This window comes from Diceros bicornis, chromosome 16 (genome assembly GCF_020826845.1).
Source record: "Diceros bicornis minor isolate mBicDic1 chromosome 16, mDicBic1.mat.cur, whole genome shotgun sequence".
Classification (NCBI taxonomy): Eukaryota; Metazoa; Chordata; class Mammalia; order Perissodactyla; family Rhinocerotidae; genus Diceros; species Diceros bicornis.
In genome coordinates this window covers 11,974,655-11,987,110 of record NC_080755.1, presented here as the reverse complement: position 1 = coordinate 11,987,110, position 12,456 = coordinate 11,974,655, and the positions used below count along the sequence as shown (strand labels likewise).

At 41.7% G+C, this 12,456-nt stretch overlaps 1 protein-coding gene across 2 annotated transcripts in view; it reads right to left on the bottom strand.

The window, feature by feature from the left end:
• Nucleotides 1–11,939, bottom strand: part of TMEM241 (transmembrane protein 241) — a 128,781-nt gene extending 116,842 nt beyond the window's left edge. The window contains exons 1-3 of one of the 2 annotated variants that reach the window (XM_058556813.1): nucleotides 11,811–11,939; nucleotides 7,526–7,572; nucleotides 1,199–1,276 (exon numbers count right to left, since the gene is read on the bottom strand). In XM_058556813.1, the coding sequence (XP_058412796.1) occupies nucleotides 1,199–1,276; nucleotides 7,526–7,572; nucleotides 11,811–11,882 (197 nt within the window). In that variant the 5' untranslated portion in view covers nucleotides 11,883–11,939. The remainder of the gene's footprint in view (nucleotides 1–1,198; nucleotides 1,277–7,525; nucleotides 7,573–11,810) is intronic. The other variant, XM_058556814.1, reaches the window with a different exon arrangement.
• Between the last annotated feature and the right edge of the window lie 517 nt (nucleotides 11,940–12,456).

Below are 12,456 nucleotides of genomic sequence, written 5' to 3'. Positions count from 1 at the left end.
AGAAATCTAACAACTAATGTCATGTGTGATCTAAATTGGACCCTGGATCAGAACTGGGGTGAGGGAGAGGATTATAAAAAATATTATTGAGAAAATTGGCAAAATATGAATATGGTTTGTAAATGAGATCATAGTATTGTATCAACGTTAATTTCCTGATTTTGATAACTACTGTAGTCATATCAGAATGTCCTTGCTCTCAGGAAATACATACTGAAGAATTTAGAAGTAAAGAAAAGGGGCATCTTACTCTCAAATCTGCAACTTACTCTCAAATAGTTAAGAAAAACAATTAAATATATAGGTATAAATGAAGAGACAATGATAGGAGAAGCAAGGTAAAATAACAATTGGGGAATATGAGTAAAGAATATGGGAATTCTTTGTACAATTTCTTTTTTTTTTTTAATTTATTTTTTTTTTCCTCCAAAGCCCCAGTAGATAGTTGTATGTCATAGCTGCATGTCCTTCTAGTTGCTGTATGTGGGACACGGCCTCAGCATGGCCGGAGAAGCAGTGCGTCGGTGTGCGCCCAGGATCCGAACCCAGGCCGCCAGCAGCGGAGCACGCACACTTAACTGCTAAGCCATGGGGCCAGCCCTCTTTGTACAATTTCTAACTTTTCTGTAAGCAGGAAATAATTTGAAAATAAAAAATTCCCAAAAACATTTTAAAGCTGATTTAATAACTCATTCATAGTGGTTGTATGACGCACAACAAAGCCAAATTAATATGGTATTATACATTGTATATCTCGATCAATTTTAAAATTACATTAGTGGCATTATTAACCAGGAAAACACTAATTGAGGTCCAGTTGATTACAAAATCATTGGATCTTAAGATTAGAAGGAAACTAAGAGGGCCGGCTCCGTGGCTTGGCGGTTAAGTGCGCGTGCTCTGATGCTGGTGGCCCGGGTTCGGATCCCGGCCGTGCCCCAGGGCACTGTTTCTCCGTCCAACGCGGGGCCGGGTCCCACGTGCAGCAACTAGAAGGATGTGAACCTGTGACATACAGCTATCTACTGGGGCTTTGGGGGGAAAAAAATGAATAAATAAAATCTTAAAAAAAAAAAGAAGGAAACTAAGAGATCAAAGAACTCAAATAAACATCCAATGTAGCACCATAACAAATTAAATAATGTAAAAAGGAAGCAGAGTATGAATCATGAATCAAGCACAGAAGACGCTGTTCTACCTTGAACTGCTGTTGATCTCCAGCCAGCCCAGTTTCCATGACACGTGAAGCAAAAGTCCACCAATTAATGTCTGCCACCTGAAAAGGACAAGGGCCAACGTGAATTTAATAGAGTGCCATGGTCTCAAACACCACCCAGCCCCAGCAGATCTGTCAACTGACACAAATATACACATCCAATCCTTCTGACAACTTTCTCCCCCTCTCCCCTAATTATCATCCCAATTCTCAGACCCGTCCTTCCCAACCTCTGCTATTCCCTTTAGCCCAGCTGTAACATTCAGTGCTGACATTGATATTCTTCTCTTCTTATTCTAGATTTTTCCTGAACAATCTCACCCATAGCCACCACTTCTCCCATTGCCTCTGCACTGATGATTCCCAAATCCCTGTACTCTCCCAGATACCACCACCCTGATACCCCACAAGCTCCCAATGATAACATGCCTAAAACATTATCTCGAACTTCCCTACCAAACCAGAAACCCAGAGGTCATCCTAGCCCTCCTTCCACTGTCACCTCCCTCATCTACTTGCCACCCCATAGCAGGTCTCAACTCCAAAGACTTCCCCTCTCCACCCCTCCTGCCTGATTCAGACACTCATCATTTCACACCTAGAGCACAGCATTAGTGCCCTCACTGGTCCCTCTCTCTCCACGGTTGTCCCACACCATCCATTCTCTACCTTGCAGCCTAAGGGTTTGTTCTAAAATGTAAACTTAACTGTGCTACTTGCTTCTTTTAAAAATGGTGATTCTGGGCCGGCCCCGTGGCTTAGCGGTTAAGTGCGCGCGCTCCGCTGCTGGCGGCCCGGGTTCGGATCCCGGGCGCGCACAGATGCACCGCTTCTCCGGCCATGCTGGGGCCGCGTCCCACATACAGCAACTAGAAGGCTGTGCAACTATGACATACAACTATCTACTGGGGCTTTGGGGGGAAAATAAATAAAAAAATAAAATCTTAAAAAATAAATAAATAAATAAAAATGGTGATTCTTCCCAGTGCCGCAGACAGTGGCTCTCAGACTCTTTTCCACCACAACACACTTGGGGTCATGAAGCTCACATGAGACAAGCTTCCTCAGCATGCAGAGTTTAGGGGGAGCACAGGTTGTAAAATAAACACCCCTCCCTTTCCCACTGCAGAAAGCACAGCAAAATACGAAATGAAAGGGGTACTATAGGTATAACCTTAACCTGTTTCACTCTAATTGCTTTTTTATTTTAGGTGAATCACTCACAAATTTAAAAACTTTATTTTTAGTTATGACTTGAGACACTTCATCTCAGAAGCGATTACAACACACTGACGTGCTGCAACACTACAGTTGAGAACCCCTGGCCTACAGGATAAAGTCACTTGTGTGTGACACACAAGCCTACTGAAAATTGCACCCACCCCTCTCCAGGATCAGCTCCTGTGTGTCTGCTGTGGTCAACCACATTCCAGCCATACTGCACAGCCCACAGCCTTGGGAATGTGCCAGGCCATTTCACACTTCTAAGAGTTTGCACACGCTATCCTCTTGACCCATAAAGTTCTTCCCATCTCCTTATGTGTTGATGAACACCTGATCATCCTATAAGATGCTGGTTTTGTCTCCTTTGTGAAGCCTTCACTGACCCAGCCAGGCAGAAGAGACAGATATGGGTCATGCCCTCCAACATCATGGGCTAGAGCACTGGTTCTCAGCCATGTGGTTTTTTCCCCCAGGGGACGTTTGGCAGTATCTGGAGACATTTTTGGTTGTCACAACTGGGAGTGAGGAAGGGGAGGGTGTGCTATTGGCATCTAGTAAGTAGAAGGCAGAGATGCTGCTAAACATCCTGCAATGTGCAAGACAGCCCCCACAACAAAAATCATCCAGCTCAAAATGTCAACAGTGCCAAGGTTGAGAAACCCTGGTCTACTGGGAAGTAAGCTAATTAACCAATAATTACAATAAAGTATGACAAAACCCTAAAAGGAAGAGTACCAGATACTACAAGCCAACCCAGCAGGGGCGGTTCATCTAGTCTAGTGAGTTGGGTAAGTCTTCCTAGGGGAAGAAAATGTGAGCAAAAACCTAAGTGTATTCAAAACAAGAGGCCCAGATGGACAAAGGTCCAGAAGTGAAAGAGACGATGGCTCATTCAAAGGCTTCTCAGAGAAGTTCGATTGGCCTGGACCTTACAGCATTTGAGCATTCGAAGCGGGGGTGACGAGCTGACACTGGAGAGAAGGGGCTGGTCATGAAAAGCCATGTCAACCACGTTAAGGAGCTGGAGCTTCAAACTGGGGACCCACTGAAGGGTGTGAAGCACAAGAGCGATGCTATTACACTTACATTCAGGAAAGCTCCCTCTCTTTACAAGGGAGAGAATGTTTTTGAGAGAAGCAAGATCAGGGGCCAGGAAGCAAGTTAGGAGTTGTTAAAGTAATTTGAGAGATGACAGCGGCCCGGGAAGAGGCAATCCGAATGAAGAGGGAGGACTAGAGGTCCTGGTTGTTAATTAGATGTCAAGGATGAAGAAGACAAAAGAATCAAGAATAACCCAGGTTTCTGAGCCAGGCAACTGGACAGAGGGTACTGTTCACTGCAGGTAAATTTAAGAGACAGGCAGCAGAGAAAAGCCAGCTTCCACAAGGCAGAGATCTTTGTTTTCTTCACTGATGTATCCTAAGTGTCTAGAACAGTGACTGGCACACAGTATGCACCCAATAAATATTGTAGGATGAGCTACTCTGCCCTACTACGTGCCTCCTATGTGCCAGGCATTGTTCTAGGCATTGGGGATACTCCAGTCACAAAATAGATTTTTTTTTAATTCCTGTATTTGTAGACTTTACATTCTATTAGAGGAGGTGCATTCAGTCGGATCCATCTACAGAGATGGAGGGGAAAAGGCAATTCAGGGGAAAACATCATCCTTTCCCATGTAAGTTCCCTAAGTCCCTCCACCTGGAAAGAAGTGAAAAGGACATCAGACCAGAACACGATTCCCTCCCACCAAAGAGAAAACACTATCCCAGCTTCACTGACTGAAAGACACATAATCATAGACAATATTTTTAAAGTTTTGCTATGAAATATTAGGGGGAAATTTGACAAAGTAATTCTACAGTTCACCTGAAATAACATATTGGTGATAATACAAAGAATAAAAATCCGAAAGTATAAAAAAGGAAGGGTGAAAAGTCTTCTGACCTTCCCTGTCCACTATCTGCACTTTTCCTATAGGTAACCACTCTTACTAGTTTCTTCCTTATCTTTTTTTAAATAAGGAAAACATATATACTCACATTTCCACATGACAGGAGTGTACTATACTGTCACGGACCTGCTTTTGTTCCCCATTAAATGCATCTTGAAAACCTTTCCATATCAATACATGAGAGTTTCCTTACATTTTTTAATGTTTGAATAGTATTCCATTAGGGATATAATATAATTTATTTAACTGGTTCTGCATAGGTGAAAATTAGATTGTTTAAAAATGCTTCCTGTCACAAATGGAGGTGCAATTTTTTTCACATGTCTATCTTTGTACATATTTCATTTACATAAACGCAAGTAAACCTCTCAGGTAAATTCCTGGAAGTGGAACTGCCAGATTGAAGGATTTAAAAATTGTTATATACGCCAAAGTGCCACTCACAGACATTGTCCCAACGTGCCATCCCATGACCAATGACGAAAACTCCTGCTTTCTACATCCTCATCAAGGCTGTTATTGAATTATCAAATTTTATTTTGCAAATCTTATGGGTAAAATATGATATCTCAATATTGTTTTGTTATATTTTTCTTATGAGTGAAGAATATCTTTTTATATGTTCAAGAGCCATTTGTAGGTAGGGATTTTGTCTTCGATATTAAGCTCTAGTTTTAGTGCACTGGGATTGTATAATTGCTAATTTGGGGAAATTACTGCTGTTTTATTCATGGCGAATACTCTGTATGCATTTGAGAAGAGAGCATAATCTCTATTTTCAAGATACAGTGTTTGATATTTATCTATTAATTGCATTATTTAGCATACACACACACACTAGTTTTTTGTTTATCCAATTGAACTGTCATGGAAAAAATAGTAATAAATTTGTCTCCTATTACTAGTATATGTCTATTTATCCCTGGTATTCCTGCAGCTTTTGTTTGACAGATGATGATGCCCTGTTGTTTTGTTGGTATAAATATTCACCAATTTATTTTCATTTTGAACTGCATGCTTTAGCATTATAACACATCTTTCTTCACTTGTGTAATGCTTTTTATCCTGAATTCAACCTTGTCTGACATTAAGATCACGACCCCTGCTTTTCTGTTTGCATTTGTGCAACATAAAAAAAAAAGGAGGAATGAAAGATGATGAGCTCTTTGTTGTTAGTGTCCTTGAGCGGATTCCGACGCCTACTGACCCTGTGCACAGCAGAGCAGAGCCCTGCCCAGTCCTTTTGGGTCATCTTCTCACTTTCCGGCACTGTATCAGACAATGCTCCACTGCTATTTACAGGGTTTTCATGGCCAATTTTTTCAGAATTGGGTGGCCAAGGTCCTTCTTCCTGGTCTGTCTTAGTCTGGAAGCTCCGCTGAATCCTGTCCATCACCGGTGACCCTGCTTGTATTTGAAACACTGGTGACAGCTTTCAGCTTCACAGCAAGAAGCAGCCACCACAGTGTGACAACCGATAGACGGGTGATGTGGTTGCCTCACCAGGAAATGAACCCAGGCCGTGGTGGTGAAAGCATCGAATCTTAACCACTAGACCACCAGCGCTGGCACAATGAGCTCTATCACATATTTAAATGTTATAATAATTAAAAGAATTTAGCACTAGCCCCTTTCCATAAAAACTGACAAATAAGTACTCAAAAATAGATCCTAGAAAAATAACTTTATATACCATATTAACAACCCAAAGGCAACAGAAGGATTATACAACAAAATATAATAAATTTGGGTAGTGTAAATGAACCTATTAGGGGATTGCACCATAAACTAAAATAAACAGACAATGATTAAGAATTGAATAAAGCGGGCCGGCCCCGTGGCTTAGCGGTTAAGTGCGCGCGCTCCGCTGCTGGCGGCCCGGGTTCAGATCCCGGGCACGCACCGACACACCACTTGTCCGGCCATGCTGAGGCCGCGTCCCATATACAGCAACTAGAAGGATGTGCAGCTATGACATACAACTATCTACTGGGGCTTTGGGGAAAAAATAAATTAATTAAAAAAAAAAAGAATTGAATAAAGCTTTAATGAAATACAGGTGAATATCTACATGATCTTGTGATAGAGAAGAATAAACATAAAAGCAATAGTAGCAATCACAAAAGAAATAATCAATATGTTTGCCCACATAAAAATAAAACACTTAAAAAAAAAAAGCTGGCGAGGAGAGGGAGGAGAAAAAGGGAAATGAGTGCCAGAGCACCCCATGCTGCTTCTATAACATCCAGACTATTGACCTGGCCCTAGACCATTCTTTCCTTCTATTTTCTTTCTAATAATAGCACCTGGCAGTCACAAGACCACACATTGGATTCATTTGTGGTTGTCTCTATTGCTTCCTTCCTACGTTCAAACAATAAATTCTCTATGATGTCACTTAAAAAAACATTTAAATAATCAAAATAATTATAAACAAAATGAAAAGGCAAAGAACAAATTGCAAAAAAAAAAAATTCCAATAAACATGGTAGACAAGTGGTTAGCATCCTTAAAATATGAAGGATTCATTAAATTGATAAGAAAAACGCTAAAACCTCAGTAAAAATAAAAGGATAAAAGGCACTGATAGACAATTCACTGAAAAAAAGAGATACAAGTAGATAATAAACATAAGAAAACCATCCAACTTTATGACTAAGCTACGAAATGATAAGACAAAACAATGTGATACCATTTTTGGCTCATGAAATCAGCAGAGAGGGAAAAAACAGCAGTCATGGTTTGAATACAATATTATAGAAACTTTCATATAGAGGCTGGGTGACAACGTAAATTGGTAAAACATTTCTGGAAAAGAATTTGTTAATATTCAAGAAGAATACTAGAGAAGTTCATATTCTTTAACCCAAATTTCTTATGTAGGAATCTATTCCAAAGACAGTTGGAAATTTGGCAGATTTGAATACAAAAAATGTGTGACAACATTGTTGTGTTTATACCCTCAAAATGGGACACAACTCAAATGCCCATTAATAGAATGGCTAAATAAATTACAGTATGTCTATTTGATAAAAAATCTACACAGGCATTAAAAATACTTTAAAGAACATTTAATGATGCTGGTTGGACATTTCCTACAAATGTGTATAAAGAGCATAAAAGATACTCACCCTTGGAATAATGTAGGGTAGGTAAATTTCAAGACAGACAGGACATACTGAAAAACAAATACCAGATTAATGGACATTTTCAAATTACAGAGAATTGATAGACAATATAATCAAAGAAATCTCTATCAAAGAAACACAAGTACACTCAATTTTCAAAAAGGCCTTTATTCTCCCACCAAAAATCACACTGTGTGGAAAAAAAAAAAAAACATTCCAAGTCATACTAAAGAGAGTGGGCCTGCTTCCCCCTCGTGTCACCAGAAGCCTGACCATCTCTTGGTTGGGGAATGGAGCTGACATCATGAGTAAAGCGTAACACACAGCAGCGGGGTCTGATGCTGCGGATGCCCGACCACTCAGCATCCTCCCAGACCCCAGAAATGTCACGTTGTAACTGCAGCAACTCCAGAGAAAACTGGACAAACCCCTGGATGCAGTCTGTTTCCTCTGAGTATCCACTTTATCTACTGTCCAGTTTATCTAAAAATCCAACCCCTTTCTCTGGTTGTCTTCGAGTAAGAACTACATCGTAGTCTTTCTTTCCTTTGTTTTCCTTCCATTTTTAGGGTTTTCTTTGCTTTTTGCATCCTAAGGATTGTTCTTCTAACTAATGCTGCTTAGGTGTCTTATACTTTTTGCTGTGCTTTAGCATTCTTTTAAGGATTTTTTTTAAGCCAACTAGCTAAGGTTGACTTGTATTTCTATTATGTCTTCTAATCAAATTTACAGCACTTTGTGAATGGGGTAATTGTATTTTGGCCTTCTGAGTATCTTTTTCTATTTTTTCTACTATTGAACACTTTAAGAATTTTTTAAAAGCCTAAAAACATTAAATAGCTTCAGGCAAAGACTCTACTGATTCTTCACACAATCTAAAAAATGGAGGGGCCAGCCCAGTGGTATAGTGGTTAAGTTCAGCACACTCTGCTTCAGCGGCCTGGGTTCACGGGTTCAGATCCCAGGCGTGGACCTACACGACTCATCAAGCCATGCTGTGGCGGCATCCCACATACAAAATAGAGGAAGATGGGCACAGATGTTAGCTCAGGGCCACTCTTCTTCACTAAAAAAAAAAAAAAAAAAAAAAAAAAAAAGGAGTGGACTGGTGTTGGGCAAGTTTACATATCTATATTTTCCCCCATGAATTAGCCTACACATAATTCCCCTGTGTGAGCTCCTAAATGCCACAATTATAGCTAACTGGCTGTGCTCTGGTCTATATTTATCAGAAATGGACCTTCATTCTTCTCTGAAGTCTATTTACTCGCATAATTCAATAGGCTCCTCCCCACTTTTCCCTGATATTTTCATTCTAAAATAGAGACAGAGAAAGGATTAAGTGAGAATCTGGGCCATGTCTTGAACTACCCTTAACAACCTTTATGAAGATAAATATTTAATTTAGTTTATTGTGAGCTGAGCTTTGTCCTAGATACGGGGGGGAGAGAGAAAATGCTGAAGCTCTCACCTCACCTTGCTAAAGAATAGTGAAAAACTGTGAAAAACGAAACCTCTGACAAATGGAACCTAAACTTGTCTCCTCTCAGCAATTCTTCACGTCACTGAAAAGTGTTGCTCAGAGCAAAATGCTATTTGGTGGAACAGCAGTGGGCAATTCTCAAGAAAAACGAAAGAGCAATCTGGGAGCCTTTGAAAGGAGAACAGACATAGACTTTCTTTGTCTCCCGCTGAAGGCTTAACAGCTGTGAGAGGAAGGACAGGTGGCGGCCTGGGCCCTGGGCCCTGGGCCCGGTTACTGCTGGAACGTCCCACTGGATGGACGAACACACCACTCAGGCTGGGCCAGCCGGGCCAGGAAAGCCAGGACACTTGCTGTTCAAACTTCAAACAAAAATTACCCATTCTATTAAACAGTAGAAGGGGTGAACTAAGATGTACAACATTTTTTTTTTAACGAATTTTCTTTCTACAAATAGAGAGGGAAACAGTTCAAGGAGTAAACTACACTGAGAAATATGAAAATAAAGAAACTAGCATAGTCTTCTAAAAGCTGGAAGAGAGCATCCTCCACTGCGGACACAAAAAAATCTTCCCTAACCAAAAAGAAAATTCATTTGGCAGAGACTAGACACAAGAGAATACGGGGTGCCGACTGCATAGCTCCTTTCCCATTTGGCCTCTATGTGGTCCAAGCCAACCCGCCCTGGATGATGGAAGGAAGTGTGACTGTCCTGGCTGGGAAGATGGCCCTGGTTGAAACAATGGCATAATCTAAGAGCTACAAAGTTCCTACCAGAGTTCTGTTATGAATGACCACCTCTCCCACCCCTACCTGGGCCTCGAATCTCCTCTCCACCACTCTTGATTCCACCTCCTCCTTCCCTTTATAAAATCTCCTTGCCTCCCCCTTCTCTTCTGCCTTCGGCTGTTATCCTCCAACTCTCTGTGTGGCACTGACACTTCCCAACAGCCCTGAACCAAAGCACTCCAAACCATCGTGGAAAATGCAGACAGGTGCCATTGGCTTATTGTTTAAATTCAGAGGGCCCTTGGGAATCTGATTTCTATTACTCAGGTTAGATACTCCTGGGCACATGACAATTTGGTTTATTTTTATATAGCACCTTGAGGCATGATGCACATGGAAGGTCTTTATTACATCGATTATAAACTAGTGCGGTGCTCCAATAAATAAAAAAATTATGCCACAAACACAACTGTGCATCCAGGGCGGGTATAAATTTCTGTGAATTAAATGCTATGTGTCTGCTGGATTTTTTTGCTTTGATATGTGTGTTTTTTTTTTAACCAATGCCACAGCTTGTGGGTTTCCATGAAAGACATGTTACTCTGCCCCTTCTGATGATTACATAGAAATAAAAGGAAGGTCCTTTTATTTCCTTGTGGGGTTCTGTTTTAAAATGAAAAATTATTAATATATCCATCAGATTAGCTAGACAAATTAGAATAGTTAAATGAAAAGGCCAGGATTTCACAAATTCACATATTCTTGAGTAGGTGCTACAAAAAAAATCTTTTAGTTTAGCTACCTGTCCCATGAGGAAAAAACAAATCTGTTAAAAGCCAACAATTACTGTGTCATACTGTAAGTAAAAGATTGTCTTGCCTTCCTTCCTCCTTTCCTTTCTTCTAGAGTCACTACCACTTACCTTAAGGAGCATTTACCCCCTTACAAACATCATCTCGAATAATCCTCACAACTCTTTGAAGAGGACTTTTTAATCCCATCTTAAGGTTTAAAAACTTAAGTTTAGAGAAATTAAAGTCCCAAAGACCAAGTAAATGGAGCCAGGATGTAAACCCATCACTGCCTCCCAGCAAGGTGGTATTAATGGATCTTCAAAGGCCCATCACCATAACTAAAAATCAACTGGACAGGCGGAAGGGGCTTTGGGAGTATCCTCTGAATATACTGAAGACAGCCACTCACACTGAGAGAGAAAGTACAAGGAAATGCTATTTGTTAATAGCTCTTTCCAGAGAGCAAGAAGGTTTTTTTGGGGAGCGGGGAGGAGGGTACAGACCCTACAGTGGGGGAAGGTGGTCCTGGGCTCGGTATCACCACTTTGGCTTGGTGTCCAGCCCTGAGTCCAGGACAGGAAGTGATGCCCCATCCTAGCCCACAGAGTCCAACATTTCCCTGCATAGCACCAAATCGAAGGCCAGCTTCCCACCAACAAAATAAAAGCATGGTACCACTGCTTTCCTGCCTCTTCATAAAAAGGATTTCATGACATTAAACAAAATTAAGTTTATATTTTAATTTTTAAAATAACTCCACGAAAAACCCTTGAATATACTGGAAGTGCCTGGGATGGAGACATATAAAAAACAGGTTTGGAAATCAGTGGTGTGACGGAGAGATGGAAACGGACTGATCTCTTCTATTCAAAGGCTTCTGGAACCTTGCGGGGTTCTGAGGAAGGGGCGTGTTTCAGAAAAGGCGGCAGGATTTGTCTAATTTCTTCTCCTATTTTTCCTGCCCCGAGGGAACAGGAGCCAGCTGCTTTCTTTCCCTTAAAAGCAGTCCATACAGCGCCAAATTAAGTTCCAGGGAATTTGGCAGTCCCAAAATCCGGTTTCCCAGGAGATGTACAGGATGCTTTACAGGACGGAAAACGGGGACTGTACAGCCCAACAAATCCTATTTCTAAAAGGGCATCCCACGCAGAGTCGGTTTCTTCGCCATCGCCATCAGGAAAAAATCATATAAAAAGCTGGAGGCTGCATTTGTTCCACGTACGATTAGGGGACTCAAATCTCCCACGTGCCACCATCGCCTCCCCGCGCCCGCCCCCCTCACCTTGTTCGTGAGGTAAGAAGCCAGGTAGCAGGTACAAAAGGTGAGGCCGACCAGGCACCTCCTCATGCACATCTGACAACCGGCGCCCCTGCCCGGGGACCCCTCCGGAGACCCACGGCCACCGCCCGAGCCCGGCCGCCGCTGCCAGGACAGCCACGTGGCTCTGAGCTCTGCCAATCGGCACGGGGACCGCCCCGGGCCTTCCTCTTAAAGGGGCCGCGCCTCCTCAGGCCCGGAAGCCTCGCGGTGGGCGGGGCAGGACTCAGCTGGCCGAGAGCCTGCGGGGGAGAAATGAGGTGGGCCTGGGCTGCGACGACCTGTGGGGAAAGAACGGAGAGTAGTCGTTGTGAAAAAGTAGCAAGTGGTAGAAGAGAAAACAAAGCAGTTGACAAAACAGTTCGCAACACCCCATAAGCCTTTAAAGAAAAATGTTCATAGTTATTCCTAAATGGTGGGACCAAAATGTTGCCTTTGCTTTACTGAATTTTCCCAATTCTCTACTTTGAATGTGTATTATTTTTGCAAGCGACACAAAAAAGCTAACAACAATAAACGTTATTTTAAAAGAAGGAAGGCTGAGGGAGGAGGAACTAGAGTGTAGTGTTTTTTTTTTAAGAGAAATCAATCACGTTGAAATTTCCAAAAT